General features: G+C 34.7%; 1 protein-coding gene across 1 annotated transcript; it reads left to right on the plus strand.

Moving 5' to 3' along the window:
* The first annotated feature begins 9,714 nt into the window (after window positions 1-9,714).
* On the plus strand, window positions 9,715-12,031 carry LOC127809529 (protein PLANT CADMIUM RESISTANCE 2-like). Its single transcript, XM_052348386.1, has 4 exons — window positions 9,715-10,096; window positions 10,224-10,295; window positions 10,678-10,890; window positions 11,761-12,031. Exons 1-4 carry the CDS (start codon window positions 9,916-9,918, stop codon window positions 11,835-11,837), a joined length of 543 nt encoding a protein of 180 aa, XP_052204346.1. The 5' UTR covers window positions 9,715-9,915; the 3' UTR covers window positions 11,838-12,031.
* Window positions 12,032-19,221: the final 7,190 nt, after the last annotated feature.

The following is a 19,221-nucleotide window of genomic DNA, read 5'->3' on the forward strand; positions in this document are numbered from 1 at the left end:
TTAGTTTTGAGTTGAGTTGATCCAATCTTATGCACACGAGCCCAAATCTGTTCACAATTTTCATAATCCCATAGAGACATATTGAATATAAAAAAAAAAAATAAGCTAAAAGATTTGTAATATAATAATGTGAGATTAAAAGTATTGAAAAACCATTTAAAATATCACTTAGTTTACAACAAACATTAGTGGTCAAGATGAAAGGTTTAACGTTGGCATTTCTTTGGCACGTCTGCAGAGGATGTGTGGCCTATGTTTTTCCAGTTTAATTGGTTTCTGAAGGGAATCACATGTACGGTGGTACGGGCAAAAAATAAAATTTTTATCGTATATTAGATACACGCAATAAAATATAATATACACACAAATATTAGTTTGAATATTTAAACAACACGCATATTCAAAAATTAAATTTAAATAAATTCATACATGCTTTCTAATAAAAGGATGAAATACAGAACCAGTTTCTGTATTGAGACATAGTTTACCTCAAGATGTGGGGGTTTTAGTTGGTCTACACCTAGTATGCTAAATAGTACTGTTTCGGTCACTTCTTTCTAGATACAGAAGTTTCGCGTAACATTAGTACATGCATCTCAAAATTATATGCATGATATTCACACGTATAATTTATGATAATAGTAGAATTTACAAAGAAGTAGAGAAAAAAGAAGAGGAAGATGATGATGAGTAGAGGGAGCGGAGAGAGGCAGAAGACACATTTCTTATTAAATTTTTCCTCTCTCTTAATCATTCTTTTTCTCTCTTTTACTGATTCTGTCTCTTTCCTCCCTAATTCTTCCTCTCTCAATCTAATTTCAATTGAAATTGGAATATGCCGCCCACAATCACCCCCAAATCATTTGAATTATGCAATTAATTATTAAGCTATGCATTATGCATTTAATTATTAAGCTATGCATTATGTATTTAAATATTCTTAATAATTAAATTTCAATTATTGGCTGCTGGAGGCTAAGGGTTAATTTTTTACCACCAACTTCCAGAGACATTTCGAGCATATGATGTCGATGTCAAACGCAACATTATATGGTGTGTGACTTTCTAGATTCACTACTCACTAGCAATCAAATAATACCGAAATCCCTTTCGATACCAGTCAACCCTTTGACCCATCATCGAAACTTTTCCAAATCCCGATAATGTACCGAGAGTTCTTGAATAACGCCTAGTAGGAGTTTAAAACAATATAGGTGGCAGTGAAATCTCACTTCAAATGAACCTATTATGGCTGACAATTACCATGTGCTATAATCATTCCATCACCTAACGTCTTGATTGAGCGAGAGCCATGGAGAGATAAACTTACAAACTTAGTAAGTATGTGTCAGACCTCATCAATATGACTAGATGACATCTCAAGAAACACCTTTCCTGACTTTCAATTTACACTAGTCAGGGACTATCCCGTCACATTAATAATAGATCACGTAGGACGTTCACCCTATCAAATACAGATGAGGGCGACGGATCCTATTCCCAACACTTGTCTCCATATACCAACAATATGAAATCATATAGATAAACATTCAATTCTAATAGATCACATTGGATGGTTCAGCTTATTAGCAAATCCCACACACCAATACACAAAACAATCGTGTCATTCAACTCTAAGGATCAACACATCAACGCAACCTGATGACTCGACCATTATTCATCGGGCCATATGGTCAGTCATTGACATCACATTCAGCTAATTATTCCCAAACGATCACCCACAGGTTTACTAGCGACATCTCATGTCATATGGTGTGTGACACATCACCCTCCCATCGGTATCCCCATACCAAACGAGGTAGTAACCCCTATGCTAGTCCATACTCGATTAATCAGAGTTTTCTATCCGAATAATTTAAGAAATTCTATTACTAGAGAATCCTATCACACAGAATAATATTCTCACATAGAAGATCTAAGAACTCATTCATATGATTGATTGGAGAAAAAAATGAATGAAGAAAAACTTGTCTTTTATTGATTTATACAAAGATATAATGAATGCAAAAATAACAAGCCCTCTAGATGTCACCCAAATCTAGCATTGGGGCACACAACACTAATAGTTTCGATCCTTGTTAAGTTATAAATTTTACATTTTGTTTTCATTCTCAACTCTAGTAATTAATAGGATCCTCGAAGGATGATATAAGGGCAAGAAGTAGGCCTGACCATAGTTCCAAAACTGATGGTTTCAATTTCGAAACCAACAACTCTAGTTCTATTAGAAAGTGGAACTGGAATCGAACCGTCTATAGAGTGTTTCGATTCCAATTCCTTGACGGTTTAGTTCTAATTCAGGTTTGAACTGATTTAATAAAAAGAAAAAAAATAGGTTGGACTTAATTTATATAAATCAAGTTGTTTACGTATTCTTTTGGGGTTTAAAAAAATTAAAGGCCACATAGTTCACTTACAATTTGAATTTGTAACTCCCTTATCTTAATAGAAATTATTTTAAAAAATATCAATTATTGTGCGTTATATTATATATTTTATCTTTATTTAATTTATTTTTAATAAATTAAATTGATTTCGATTTCAATTGTTTATTTTTAAGAATTGAAATTGAATTGTAAATCTTCTATTCTAATTTTAATTTTTAAATCAAAATTGAAAAGGCAATTTCAATTTAATTTTTAAAACAATAATTTTAATTCGATTCATAGTTAAAACTGAACCATGTTCAAGTCTAACAAGAAGGCCCTTCTTGCAGGCCTTAGAAATTCACCAAGAGATAGTGGAAATGAGAGCTTCTAGGACTAAGGCTGTAAATTAACGACTCGATCCAACACGTTAATATTAAAATATCATTAAAAATATGGTACTCAAAATATCATTTCTGATTTCAATTTTAAAAGAAAGGGCGGCCACTGCTCAAAGTGAAAAGAAAAATGCTACTCTTATAAATAAGTGAGTTATCAAGAGAATGATTGAAGGCGTCAAATCACAAAAATGCTATCACTCAATTTACATATTCATGATCCCTGCCCTTGGCTATCTTCTCTCTCCTTAGCCATGGTCGTCTCTAGCAAGCTTCGCCTCGCCTCATCACCTTCCTGCGTTGCCTCATGACGCGCCTAGTCGCCTTCACGTCGCCTCGTGACACGCCTTGTTGCCTTAACCTTGCCCCATGTGGGCTCGCAACGCGCCTCACCGAACGTCAATGCATCTTGTCGTCACCCCGTTGCAGCGCCTCACACGATCACCATTGCATTTTGTCGTCGCCTCGTTGTAGTGCCTCGCGTAGATTGCCACTGCACCATTTTGTCCTCTCATCGTTGCCACCTCTAGATGAAACCCGATTAGGCTTTATGGATTAAGCCCGATTAAATTTCATGAATCAAGCCCGATTGGGATTAATTTGCGGATTAAGCCCTGTCAGGTTTATCCAAATGAAGCCCGGACAATGAAGTTTGAACTTCATCATCGAATAAAGTTTGATCGGATTTCATTATCGAATGAAGTCTGATTTGATTATCGAGTTTGTACAAATTCTCAGTATATGTAGTACGGTTCAAGTGAAAATCATAATAAATTGAGTTTTTATTTTTATTTTTTATTGATCCTAGTGCCAATTGAAATTCACCTCAAATTAAGTATATAATAAGTATCCAAATGTTATTTAAACATTAATTTGCAACGCGTTTGTAATAATCTTATATTAATATATTATATTAATATAAATATATAATACATTATTATAAAATTATCATTAAAAATATTATAATTAAATATTTAAACAGCATTATATAATAATTATGATGAAAGCTTATTTAATGTAGTTATCACGTGATTTATTATGACATAATGATAGGTGACATTTTATCTGCTGAAAAGGAAACGACTTAAATAAACAACTTTCATTAAAAAGAGTAAATTCTTTTCAACACCACTACTGTAGGGAAATTCTATCGCGAACCCGAGAAATTATTTTTCATAACCCACGTCTTCTCCGATCACCTCTTATCGCTGACCATCATCTCGCATCTCTCTTTCCCTCCTACATCATATACACACACAAACACATACATATACACACACATATATATATATATATATATATACAGAGCATGGCCGCGGCCATGACAACCATGGCCATGCAACTAGCAAGCTCACACACACACCCACATATATATATACACACAGCAACCCAGCACACACACATATATATATATACACACACACTCACACACACACCTATATATATATATATATATATACACTCACACACACAAAAGCATGGCTGCGGCCATGAAAACCTCCGCACCTCGCGGTGCGGAGGTTTTCAGCAACCCCCGCATCGCGAGGTGCGGGGATTTCAGCAATCCCCGACTGCCAGCAGTTGGGAAAGCCAGGTTTCCCCGACTGCCAGCAGTCGGGAAGACTTTTTATATTTTTTTATTTTTATTTTAATTAAAATTTTTATTATAATAAAATAAAATTAAAAAATAATACAAATAAATAATTTTTAAATTTTTGCATTTTAAGTAATTATAATTTAACTATATATATATACACACACACACTCACACACACACACCTATATATATATATACACACTCACACACACAAAAGCATGGTCGCGGCCATGAAAACCTCCGCACCTCGCGGTGCGGAGGTTTTCAGCAACCCCCGCATCGCGAGGTGCGGGGATTTCAGCAATCCCCGCACCTCGCGGTGCGGGAGTTTCAGCAACCGCCGCATCGCAAGGTGCGGGGATTGCTAAAATCCCCGACTGCCAGCAGTTGGGAAAGCCAGGTTTCCCCGACTGCCAGCAGTGGGGAAGACTTTTTATATTTTTATATTTTTATTTTAATTAAAATTTTTATTATAATAAAATAAAATTAAAAAATAATACAAATAAATAATTTTTAAATTTCTGCATTTTAAGTAATTATAATTTAACTAATTTTAAATTTTAAATCATGGTGTTGAATTTTTAATACTTAAAAGAATTTAAAATTAATTAATTTATCTTATTAAATTACTTGAAGATACACATATCTAAAAATTCTACCATCATTTAAAATATATTTTTTTTATAATTACATTTATTTAAAAAGAATATATTTTAAATGATGATAGGATTTTTAAATTTATCTTATTGAATTAGGTAAAGATATATATATTTAAAAAAATTATTTTAAATGATGATAGGATTTTTAGGTATGCGTATTTTTAAGTAATTCAATAAAATAAATTTTAAATTTTTTTAAGTATTAAAAATTCAACACTTAATTACAATGATTTAAAATTTAAAATTAGTTAATTAATAATTACTTAAAATACAGATATTTAGAATTTATTTATTTATATTATTTTTTATTTTATTTTATTATAATAAAACAAATTTAATTAAAATAAAATAAAATAAATTTAATTAAAATAAAACAAATTTAATCAAGCCTTCCTAACAGTCGGGGAAGGCTTGATTCCTCGCACCCGAGGTGCGGGGGTTGTTGAAACCCCCGCACCGCAAGGTGCGGGGATTTCAAAAACTCCTGCACCTCGCGGTGCGGGGATTGCAGAAACCCCCCGGACCGCAAGGTGCGGGGGTTTCCATGGCCGCGGCTATCATGGCCGCAGCCATGCTGTGTGTATATATATATATATATATAAGTGTGTGTGAGTGCGTATTTATATATTTAGGTGATGGTTGGGGATGAGAGGTGATCGGAGAAGAGAGTTTGTTGTGGGTTGTGGGGGTAAAAGAGGTATATTAAAATTATTGAAAATTTTGATGGGACGTGGGTTTTGAAGAATAAATTTTCGGGTTCTGAATAGAATTTCCCCTACTGTAATCGCGCGGTCAGGGACAAAATGACTTACAAACCCCTGAACACCCCCCCCCCCAACACACACACACATTTCTAAAAAATATACATATATTCTAATTATTAAAAAATATATATTGTAAATTTTATAGAAATTAAATATATATTATATTTTAAAAATATAGAGAATTACACATTTTTAATCATAAAGATATATAATATTTTTAAAAATATACAAAAAAAACTTTTTTGACTAGAAAAATATATTTTCTTAACTTTATACATAAACTAAATACATATATATAGTTTTTTCAAAAATTATTTTAATTTATCACTATATAAATAAATTAACAAAGAACCGAATCAATTTTTTTTTTCTCTTTTCTAGTTTTGATAAAAGAGTACTAAATATCGAGATTTCAAAAATAAGATATAGATAAACCTTGTGAGATATAAAAGTTTGATTAGTTTGACGAATAATACTATTTGTACAATCGTTTTGACAATTGATTGAACAATTTAATTTATCACGATATTTTGATACCAAAATATCACGATAAATTAACCCAAAGAATCAATAATTTGAATACCTACTCATTCTTCCTCATTCATTCATTCTCTCTCTCTCTCTCTCTCTCTCTCTTTTACACATACAATCTTCTCTTCCGTTGTTGTCGCCCGCATCTCCACCCATTGTTGTCGTCGGCTTCACCTGCATCCACCCCTCGCTTACTCTTTGTCTCTCACTCTCTCTCACGCATAGTTGTCAAATTATCACGATAAATTGAATTGCTCAATTGATTGTAAAAACAATTGTGCAAATAGTATTACCCGCCAAACCAATCAAACTTTTGCATCTCACAAGAGTTATCTACATCCTAGTTTTGGAGTCTCGATATTTAGTACTCTTTCACCAAAACTAAAAAGAGAAAAAAAAAATTAGTTCGGTTATTTGTTAATTTATATAGTGATAAATTAAAATAACTTTTGAAATATATATATATATATTTAGTTTATGTATAAAGTTAAGAAAATATATTTTTCTAGTTAAAAAATATTTTTTCTGTATATTTTTAAAAATATTATATATGTTTATGGTGTAATTCTCTATATTTTTGAAATATAATATATATTTAGTTTCTATAAAATTTAGAATATATATTTTTAGTAATTAGAATATAAGTATATTTTTTAGAAATATGTGTTCAGGGGGGATGTTGAGGGTTAGTAGGGGGCTAGGGGTGTGCATTCGGTTATAACCGAACCGAACCGCCTCATTTTTGCCTAATCGAATTGAACCGATATTATGGATATAACCAAACCGAACCTAACCAACTTAATTCACTAACCGAAATAATCGAAACCGAATTAATCGATTTAGATTTTAAACTAACCGAACCGAAAATCGAACCAAAAAAATAGCTCAAAAACCAAACTGAATTAACTGAAATGGCTGTAAAGTAATCGAACCAAAGATTAAACCGAAAAGTAATCCAAAAACAGAACCGAAAATACTAAAAACACCAACATCATCAACAGCAAACAGTGACCACTAAAAACCCATTAACAGAAAAAATACCTGATCAATACAAATATGAACTGCAAAACACCAACAACAAACACTAAAAATCAACAAAATAGAAAAAATATTCATTGCTGCACAATTCACTTATATATCAAAACAATAACAGCATAAAGCAAAACAAATTAAACAATGACAGTAGTAGAAAGAAGAAAGCACAGTTGCGCAAGAATCTCATTCATAGTGCATTAAAACAATTAACAGTAGAAAGCATAGCTTTAACTATGATAATAACAATAGTGCATTCTGCACAAGAATCCAATACAACAAAAAAAATTAACCAACGAATTTGCAAAAGAGAAACAACGAAACCAAATCACAACGAGTTAAACAAATCAAACGAATTAACCAACGAATTCGCAAAAAGTCAAAGCATCAATGAACCAAATTGTATTACCAACTAGATCGGACATGACAATCAAAACCACATGACGATTAAATTGTCGAAATCATATTACCTTCTCAAATCGAAGACGACGATACCCGCAAGATCGTTCACTCATAAGTTGCCGAAACTAACCAAATTGTTGATGTTGACGGTGAGGAGGGTGAAATGGTTTAGGGTTTCCTATCGTGTTCGACAGGGTGTGGGGGTGGGCTGGGTGTTGGGTGGGGGAGAAGCTGACGGTGAAGGTGTTTGGGTTTGACAGCGAGGGTGAGGGCGAGGGTGAGCCGGTGACCTAGGGGTAGGGTCGATGTTTCGACCCTTTGATGACCGGGGGGTTGGGTGTTTGGACTTGGGTGGGGAAGAAGCCGACGGTGAAGGGCTTGAAGGCGTTTGGGTTTGACGGGGATGATGATGCATCGATAGCGAGGTTAGGGTTAGCCGCCAAAGACCTAGGGCTAGGGTTGATGCTTCGACGACGAGTGAGGAGGGCTGGGTGTTGGGTCAGGTGGGGGAGAACAACGAAGGCGTTCGACTCCGACGGGAACAAGTGATGTGAAGGTTGACGACGGTGACGAGTGGGGGGGTCTGTGAAGCGATCGGTCTCTCTCTCTCGGAGCGGGCTATCAAGTGTGATGCTCAAGGAAGAAGAAAGGCAAGGCAAATGTTGAATGGACTGACAGAACAGAAGGTAGCAGCAACAAGGAATACGGGTCGGTTAGCGCGGGTCGGTTCAGTTATTCGGGTTTTTTTGCCCAAATAACCGAATCGAACCGAACCGAATATTTGAATTTTTTGCAAACCACTAACCGAACCTAAACTACCCACCATGAAAAATCGAACTGAACCGACCGAACTGGTCGATTCGGTTCGGTTTAATTGGTTTAACCAATTTTATGCTCACCCCTAGGGGGGGTCTATCTAGTTGAGATGTCCGCATCGGGCAAGATAAGAAATGCCCGACTCAAATAGAAAATATTTATTTAAAATTATGTCGGACTTTTGGGCCCATTTATTATATAGTTTTTGACCTTATGGTATCTTAGTTTTTGTTTAGTTTTTAATTTATTTTTAGATAAAAATAATAAAATTGGAGGAAAGGTAGGATTTTTTTTTTTTTTATCTTTTTGACAAAAAAACCACCACTTGTTTATTATATAACTTTTACTTTGGAATGACAATAATTTCTGGAATTAGGATTTTTTTTTCCTCCTAAACTCACTTTTGAATTTTGAAATAGATGGAAAAGTGATTATAAGTGCAATAACAACTATTATAATTCTTTATCGCAAAGCTAAGCAAATTTAAAATTATTTAACTATTTATGTAAAATTTATAATATTTTAATTTAACACAATATTTTGTGACTCCCACTTTATATGAGCTTAAAATCAAATGAAAATGCAAAGGGTAGAAACAAACGCCACCATAAGTGCTAAGAAAATGGGTGAAACCATGATGAGGTATGAATGATTAATTGTAAGTGAGAGCCAAATCCTTCAATTATGAGCCCTAACCATTTGAAAAATTGAAACCCAAGGCACTAACTTTTAACCCTTTCCTTACTTAAGCCGATTAAGGGACCCCTCACTTGACCTCAAGTCCTTTCATCCTCAGGACACCGAAGCAAGCCGACAAGGGGATCACCCTACTTGCTTCTAAAGTCCAGTCATCATGGATGCTTGTGGCCAAATAAAGAAATAAGATAAGATGCTTGTGGCCAAATAGATGGGAAAAAAGATAACAACAAAAGGAAAAGGAAAAACCATAAATATTGCCCTTCATGGGGACTTGTACAGAAGTGGTCCACACTCGCTATTATTAATTTGGGGCAAGTTAAGACTTTTCAAAGTGAACATTTGGGAACCAATCAAGAATAGCAACTTCACATGCAGTAGGCTGCCAAATACGATTTAAGTAGAAAATATCATCGTCGTTTTATTTGACCATTGGTCTCTCTCTCTCTGTCTCTCTCTCTCTCTCTATGTAATTATCTGTCAATTCTGGCTATAAATGTCATCCCCAACCCCCTAGAAGAACCTACGTTTGGCTATCTTTTTGATGTTATAGACTTCGTTCTTTCAAGTATTGATCATTCTGGGGAATTGCCCAACTTTTTTTTTCCGTATCATAATCAACATACATAAATCATGAAATCATCAAAGCCAGATGATCATACTCAGAAATCCTTGAAGTACAATGATCCATCGGAGAAGGCACCGTACGTTGCTCCGGGAGAAGGCATCCCTGTCCCCTCCGGCAACCGCTTATCTGGAGAACTCACGGCGTGGTCCAGCGGCCTCTGTGGCTGCTTCGACGATGTTGGCAACTGTATGTTATACTTCCATTATTTTGAATACACACACACACACACATATATATATATATATGACCAATTAATTAATGTTTTCTTATTTAGGATCAAGAATTTCTAAGTTCAATTTGGTTGTTATTGCAGGCTGCATAACGTGGTGGTGTCCATGCATTACGTTCGGGCAGATTGCTGAGATTGTAGACAAAGGAGCAACATGTAAGCACCAAATTAGAGATGAGACATAAAATTGGAACTGGAATGGTAAATTAAAAAAAAAAATATCACTTGTGGTTCATCACAGAGTGGGTTGCCACTCAAGTGACATGAGAGTTGGCATGATGGAGCAAAGGTCTTTTGAGATCCGTCATGAACGATCTCTTTTTGTCTCTATTGTTGATCTCATTAAATGGTTCTTAATTAGACTTACTCGTTTTACCCAAAATAAATAAACAAATAAACAGCTCGCTTTCTCACACGGTCAGGTCAAATCATTAACTCGGATCGTTTTCTAAACAGGGCAGTCTCTTACCTGTCGTTTGCTGATTTCATTTTCTAAATTTGGGTCAAGCTAATTATTTGCTAAATTTTGGTGGTGCAGCGTGTGCAACGGCAGGAGCTATTTACGCCTTGATAGCCTTGGTGACTGGTTGTGGGTGCATCTATTCTTGCTTCTACCGCTCAAAGTTGAGGAAGCAATACATGTTGACGGAGAGCCCCTGCGGTGATTGTTTGGTTCATTGTTGTTGCGAGACGTGCGCCTTGTGCCAAGAGTATCGCGAACTTAAAAGCCGTGGATTCGATGTATCCGCCGGTATATAAACTCAAGCCCTCCTGAATTTTTATTTTAAAAGTGTTAATTTGAGCTAACATCTAATTTTATATAAGGCGAAGTAAAAGAACTCCTAACACACACTGAGAACATTAGATTGAGTCTTTTTAACATTTTAGGCCATAATTAACGATAATGAAATTTGATGGTACTACTAGATATTAATGTTGTGTAGCTCTAATTAATATCCCTGGTTGGGAAAAAAATCCAAGATCTATATGTCACCTATTGAAATTTGAAAGTTATATAAGTTTTCCAAATTTCGGTAGATCTCTATCTCAAGTTTTTACTATAGAGGAGATAATAACCAATTACATTTTTTTTTTTTCTAAAGTTTTAACTACGAATAGATAATTAGAATCAAATATAATTGTTAGAGGCAGCAATTGATTAAATGCATTTAAATGTAATATTATGTGCTGCTTAAATCATTTAACGTCTCTCTAATAATAATAAATTAGCGACACAAGCAAATAGACCAAACGTATATGCCCTCTTTACTATATCCGTTGTCTCTAATTTTATTTGAGTGATAGTCATGATTAGAGACACATGTTGAATGATATAGCGACACATAATAAAATATTTAGAGAAATTTATCAATATTTAACTCTAGTTAATTTTCTCTGCAAAACAAATTTTTTGTAGTGAGTTATAGTATTATAGCTGCAAAGACTTTTTGAACCTCATTTATTGATGCACTAAATAACTAATGATATAATCTTATTTAGTAGAAAAAACATTCTAACAACTAAAATATGATACCATTATTACATGTGTATATAATACAATTTTTCTGTCTTTTTATTCCGAACTAAAATTGAAATTTGTGGTTGTTTGTGAATTATTTAGGGTGGCAAGCAAATGTGGATAGACAGGGTGGTGGGGTGGCAATGGCACCTGTGGTTCATGGTGGGATGAGCAGATGAAGGAGAAGTGGGATGCATCTCCGTTTGCCCCTAAAATTAATTAATGAAGTGTGGACCGAATAACATATATATATATATATTTTGTTTGTTTAATTTATTGTATTATTTTGTAACGAACTCGTCGTACTGTTGCCTTGATGTGTTTAATTGCTCATAAAATAATCAAATAAAATGTTAATTTGTCTTGACGCATACATTTACGTTTTTATTCGTGATTTGTATTATTAATTTATAAATTAAGATTAAAATAAAATTAAACTTGTCCCGTCCATCGAATCAAGCTCACACAATGTGATTAGTTTTCAAACTTACGAGTCACGCGTTTTAACGATTGACATCATGCCCAACCCATAAAATGACCCGTCTGAAAGGACAAAGTCTATAATATCAAAAAAAATAGCAAAACGTAGGTTCTTCTAGCGGGTTGGGATTTAATATCAGGTTAAACTTCCTTAGATTCTCAAGTATTTGTCGAGGTCATTCCAATGCTGTTTGACCCTTCATCTTTTCATGAGCATATCATTGATGTATGTTTTCATGTTCTAATAAAATTAATCTTTAAAAGTCTTATTAATGAGCCATTGATACATTGATTCAACATTTTTTAAATCAATTATGACTTGACAATACTACGTGGCCTTATCAATTATAAATGTTATTTTCTGCTAGTCCTCAAAGATGGAGGGGGATTTGGTGGTACCCTCGAAGATCATCTAGGAAACTCATTTGAGCATTTATGCACGACGAAGGGTAATTATTTTTCAAGCACACCTTATTCAAATTAGTGAAATCTATACACAACTTCTACTTGTTCAAGCCTTTGGAAACAAGGACTATGTTTACAAGTCACTTGGGATATTCCAAAACATACCCCACATACAAGAGTTTATTCACATTTCCCTTGATAGCTTAGGTTCTCTCTAGTGCAAATCTCCTCATCCCTTGTCTTATTAGTCAGTTGGTCAAGTTTGTATGTAGTCCATGGGTCATCACATCGACATCGGGATTGATTTCGAGCATTTTATATGTTGACCAAGCGAGGACATCAGCATAACTCCAAAGAATAGAGATGATTTCTACTCGAGCAGGGTTCCTGAAATGAGCATTTACTCTCACTATATGATTCGATCGATCCTTGTTCTAAGAGACTTTAATCAATTCATCCACTAGACTTGTCACCTTTTCATCAAGACTATCTATAGAGTAAGGTGTTGTGTCCTTCATTACCAAGGTCTTCCTTCGCTCAGGACTATGGAATAAGTTCATCCCTATTAAATCCTTGAGCATTGAACTCGCCTGAATGCTTTTAGTTCCAAATCCTCCAGCCTTATAAGTTGTCCCTAAGCTTCCAACCCAAATTGATGTCCCTGAGCTACCTCCACCAAAGCGTGAACTTGAGCCTCATTCTCCCTTGGATAGTGAAAGAGAAGCTAGGTAGCACTCTCGAGTTGTATTTCTATCAGGTCGAACATCCCCCGTCCCATTCAAAGTGGGAACTTCATGATCATTTTGTAAGTATAGAGGGTAGCCTAGAATGTAGTTAGCCTAGATTTATCGAGGATTATATAAGTCGAGGGTGTGTTTGCTACAATGAAGTCTAAATGTACTTTTATTTTTCTCAAACCTAAGCTTATTATAACAAGGAGTTGGATCATCTCGTTAACCTACATTATTCTCTCATCGAATCCTACCGAGGAGACTCTAACTAGGCTAAGCTACTTAATGGTGTAACCCATCTCGAGGAAGGCTTATCTATACAATATATTCGAGAAACTCATTGTGTCTACCAAAATTCTCTTGAGGTCTCACCAACCTATAATTGTTGAAATTACAAAGGGGTTATCAAAGTTAATTGAGAAGGAAGGTCCTCATTTAAGAACTTTTTTAGGATTCTCGGGCCTTCATTTGCCCTAAGCTTGATCTTTTGGGCTTCGACCATACTTGAGAAGATCAGGCCCTGCACCCAAGGTGTAGAAGACTGATGGGTTTTCTTTGAGCTTTTAATTTCCTTCTCAACGGGGTAGAGTATGAGTCTTATCTAGCTAAAGTAGACACCATGTTTGGGACAGACTCCTTTTTCCTCAATCTTTGTTATCTTTGCGATCAATTTGTTTTGCCTATTAGGCGATAGATTGTCAAAGTTGACCACGATTTAACAAGTCCTGGATGTCCTCTTTTAATTGTTTCCATTCCCTGGTATCATGTCCATGGTCTTTGTGGAATCAATTGTAGTTGGCCTAATCTTGTTTAGGTCTCTTCAAGTTTTTCTTTCCTTCTATAGCCATTAGCACTTTAGTCCTAAGAGAATTCAGGCAAGTGTGTCTCGTTAGGCTCCTCTAAGGGGGCTGACCTTCCTGATCGGGTATTCTCCCCATGCGAGTATCTAATTGCCCTTCTTGCTTGACAAGTCCTTTGTCATTTTCTTTCTTCTATGTGTGCTCGACTTTTTTGGCGCGGTGTACCTTCTCAACTCAATCGAGAATATTTGTCAAATATAGATGAGGGGGATTCTTCACAAGTAAGCCTATGTTAATGATGTATGTATTAATGTTAAATTTAGATGACATCTAGTATGTAATAGGGATACATATATAATATTCTTGCAATTAATAAAATGATCATTTCTTCATTCATTGCTTTCCAAATGTGTATGAATGAGTACCTAAATTTTTTGATGGCCATATTCTTAAGTTGTCAAGAATATATGACAATGATTTATAACACATGATTTTTTTAAAGGTATTCTTAGTCTTAAGATTTCTCAAATGGGAACTATATATGATTAATCGATTATGGACTACCACAAGGTCTACCGTATTTGATTAGCATGAGATACTAAAAAGAAAGAATGGTGGGTCACATGTCATATTGAATAAGATGTAGATAATAGACATAGGTGAATGTCAATTGAATATCTACTAAATGTGACGTTTGTGACATATCACGTGGCTGAGAGGATTAATAATTTGTTATTGATTTTTAATTATGTAGCTGGTGGGACGCCCATAGACAGCATGGTAAATCTGCATAGACCGTGGCATCTCGTCTTACCTTTCAAGCAGTTGTTTATTTTATATGGCGTGAACGCAATAATCGATGGTTTCTCCTTCTCAGCTTGCTCACCAAATCCAAACCTCTGTCTAAACTTGCTTATCATCTATGTGATTTCCTCACACATTGCAAGGTAAAGCCTTTACCTACTATTGGCATCTTCAACCTTCTTGTGTACCTTAGTTATTTATCTAGTTTTTTTCCATATCATGATGTTTTAGATGCTATTGATTTTCTTATGTGTGATTCTATTTGCTATGCAAGTTTTCTAGTCAGGCATTCCCTTTACTCATTTCCATCATCATGTGGTCCTTCTTTGCAATTGTATGCATAGGGCCATTTGTATTGTTGGGAGGATTGATGTTGGTCCTCCATTTCTTTTATGTTCTTTCAAATGTTTCTTTCTCTTTTTTGCCTCACATGTTTGAGCCCGTAGTTGTGGTATTTCCTATCCTAGCGAGTGTATTGTAATGTTTGTTTCTATCTTTTCCCGAATTTTCCCCAGGTTGTTTTTTATAGACGCTTGTGTGTTTTTTCTTGTTTAATGTTTATTTCATTTATAGAAAAAAATTTAAGCAAGCCATGGAATGTAATGATTCTACTTTGATCAGATGCCATGAAAAAAGAATTAAAATCTATGGATCAAAATTAAGTTTGGAATCTCGTTGAATTGCCTAGAAGGTATAAAAGAGTTGGATGTTTCCATCTATAGATGGTTCTAGTTCTAGTTCCCTGGCAGTTTGTTCCGATTCTGGTTCGAATTGATTTAATAAAAAGAAAAAAAAGGGCTGAAACTTAACTTAAATTAAGTTACCTACGTATCCATTTGAGGTTTAAATGAATCAAAGACCACGTAATTCACTTACTATTTAATATACACTACAAAAAGTTCAGCATTTAGTAGCGATTTGTTTTGCATTTTGCAGCGGTTCATGTAATTTAGCGGTGGTTTTGAAAATCGCCGCTAAATCAGGCGTTGTGAAGTATTTAGCGGCGGTTTTCAGCAACCACTAGAATAACCGTAGCTAAATGTTATTTTTTGCGGCGGTTTTTAAACCGTTGCAAACTAAGTATTTAGCGGTAGTTTTAAAATATTTAGCTACGGTTTCGAAACAGCAGCAAAAAAATTGTAAAATATTGAATTTTCAAAAAAATTCAAAATGTTTGAATTTTAGCGACGATTTTGGAACCGCTGCAAAAAATTCAAAAATTTTGATTTTAAACCGCCGCTATTTACCGCACCAGTGCATAAGCAAGGCTGAGTGCCCGGCCGCGGGCCCGCACGCCCACGCCTAGCCCCCACGGCGTGCGTGCCACGTGGCCATGCTGAAAATTTAATTCGAACCCTCAACCTCTCGTACGCGCGTGCGCGCACGAGACTAGCTGATTTGTGGAAACCTCCTTAGTTATTATTAGCACATATAATTTATATACTAAACCAATCCCATTTTCCAAAACTATATTCTATATTTTTTTAAAATAAATTGAAAAACATAAAATGATGGATTATTTTTTAAAAGGATAATGGAATAAATTTTAAATAAATTAATTAGATTAAATAAAATAAATTAATTGATTAAAATATAAAATAAAGATTTTATATATTTTTTAAAATTATTAAAATTTTGCTGCATGTTTTTTTATTTTTTTAAAATTAAAATTTTAATTATTTTTATTTTTTAAATTTATTTAATATTTTTATATTATTTAATTATTTAATATTTTTTAAATATTTGCAGCGATTTTTCAAAACCACCGCAAATATTAATTAAAATTTATTTAATTATTTAATTTTATTTGAATTTAGTGGCGATTTTCACAAAATTCAATTTTATTTTTTAATTAATTATTTATTTTCTAAATTTAGCGATGATTTTTTGAAAATCGCTTAAAATTAAATTTTTAATCAATTTTGCAACGATTTTGAGAAACCGCCGCAAAAAAAGTATTTTGCGACGGTTTAAAAATCGCCGCAAAAAAATCGATGCGAAAAATTAATTTTTTTGTAGTGATAGGGTGGAGAAGACCCTATGTCTAAATCTAACCAAGATTAACAAGAATAAATGAAGATGAATAAGGGTTTCCATATCTCTTCCTTAACCAACAACATGAATTTTTCTCCAAAATCAAAGAAGTTTTCAAGTTCTATTCATCAAACCAACAAGAACAAAAGGTATAGAAGAGAAAATGAGAACTAGACCTTGCATAAAATACAAAAGAAAAGAAATAAAAGCAAGAAGGAGCTTGCCTTTGCTTCAATGGGTATTTTAAGAGGAGAAGAAGATCCACAAGCTAAGCCACCAATATCAATCAAAAGCCCTCAAATTTCAACCACCAAATCTCTTATTGGAACTTCAAATTTAAAGAAGATGGAATTGGAAATTGAAGAAAGCAAGAAGAGGAGAATAATGAGAGAGAGGAGATTGGAAGCAATCTTACAAGCTAAGGCTTGCTTATATATCCCTCCATTCTGCCCATTTTGCCATTGCTCTTGCACCATTTCAAAACTTTGCTATTTCCTTTTTCTTTCCATTTAAATAAGTGAAAAATTATATATATATTTTCACCAAACTGAAATAAATATCAATAATGGCCTAGACCTGATAACGGGTTGTTACACCAACAATAGTTGAACCACAAGTAATAATATTAAGGAAATCTCAAAAAGATAGGAGATCTGCTATTTCTGATGATTGTGTGGTTAATCTACAAGAGTCATAATTTGACTTAGGAATTGATAATGATCCAATTTCATTTAAGCAAGTCATGGAATGTGATTATTCTAGTAAATTGTTAGATGCCATGAAGGAAAAGTTAAAATCTATTAATCAAAATCAAGTATGGGATCTCATTGAATTTCCTAAAGGGTGTAAAAGAGTTGGATGTAAATCAGTCATTAAGACCAAACGTGACTCTAAAGGCAATATTGAATGACATAAAGTCAGACTTGTTGTCAAATATTTTACGTAGCAAGATCACATTGACTATAAAAAGACTTCCTTAGCAGTCTCTGAGAAAGATTTTCTTAGAATTATCATGGCTTTAGTGGCTCATTATGACTTGAAATTACATTAGATGAATGTTAAAATGACCTTCTTAGTGGGGAATTGGATGAAGAGGTTTATATGGATTTGTTAAATTCAAGGGTAAGTAAATACAATTTTGATGATAACAAAAATATTTTTATAATATAAATATATTTTTTACTCATGCAAAAAAGTAAATTTATTTTGAATTAAATGTGGGCATAAGAAGTAAATTTTTTTTGAACTAAAAGGGGGTTGTCTTTAGACATGTTTTCTTATTTTGATCATTTATGTCTTAAAAGTTTATGTTTAAATTTTCATATCTTAATAAATGCATTTTTTACTCGTATAAAAAGTAAATTTATTTTGAATTAAAGGTGAATTATTTTTAAACATGTTTCCTTATTTTAATCATTTATGTCTCAAAAGTTTATATTTGAATTTTCATAATGTTATATGCGATCCCCGGTGATCAATTGACGGGCTGACCCGGCCCAGCAGAACGACTTGAATCACCTAAGGCCCAGCAGAGCCGCCCGAACTCCCCAGAGGCCCGCCAGATCCGAAGCCCGAAAGCCGTCAGCCCATTCCTTCGAGACCAGAAGGCAGGTCGCTGATGCTAGCGAACCCGCTTTAAGCGAGCTCGCTCAGACGAACTGCAAGCATCACGACCTCAGCTCGCCGAGAGATACGCCCGGATCGGACGGCTGGAAGATAGCGGAATAATCGGAAACGATAGACACTTACCTATCGGGAGCAATCCGAATCCCTGAAGACAAGGGACCTATCCCTGATAATCCGAAACCAATAACCAAAGCACTATCAACGGAATAGACTTCTTCCATACTTAGGACTAATTCGCATTGTAGGCTACCCTACTCTATATATAGAAGAGGGGACGCCATTGTAAATCCGATCGAGTATCAGAAAATACATACCGTTACTCTGCGAGAACAACCGGAGAACGGTCGTGGACTAGGCACCATTCTGGCCGAACCACGTAAAAATCCTATGTGTGTTTCTTATCTGTTTCAGTCCTCCATTCCTTGCCTCTTTGATACCCGTTATCACATTGTGGGCTCTCGAACTCCGGTTGACCGTTTCCGTACGTCAACATCTTGGCGCTCAAAGGAGGGCCCGCACTGATCGATAGCAATGGCAAGAGGAAGGAATACACGAAGCTCTAACGCAATCGCCGATTTGCATGAAAATCATCACAACCAACCGCACGATGATCCACTTGTCATGGGATCCGTCGCCCCCGCGACGGAAACCCTGGTTCCACTGGCTACCGGAGTCGCTACCGG

Source organism: Diospyros lotus, chromosome 9 (genome assembly GCF_014633365.1).
Source record: "Diospyros lotus cultivar Yz01 chromosome 9, ASM1463336v1, whole genome shotgun sequence".
Taxonomy (NCBI): Eukaryota; Viridiplantae; Streptophyta; class Magnoliopsida; order Ericales; family Ebenaceae; genus Diospyros; species Diospyros lotus.

Coding starts and splice junctions, on each gene's coding strand:
- LOC127809529 (XM_052348386.1), top strand. CDS start 9,916: ATGAAATCATCAAAGCCAGATGATCATACTCAGAAATCCTTGAAGTAC. Junction 10,097..10,223: donor CTTCGACGATGTTGGCAACT/GTATGTTATACT, acceptor TTGTTATTGCAG/GCTGCATAACGTGGTGGTGT. Junction 10,296..10,677: donor TGTAGACAAAGGAGCAACAT/GTAAGCACCAAA, acceptor TTGGTGGTGCAG/CGTGTGCAACGGCAGGAGCT.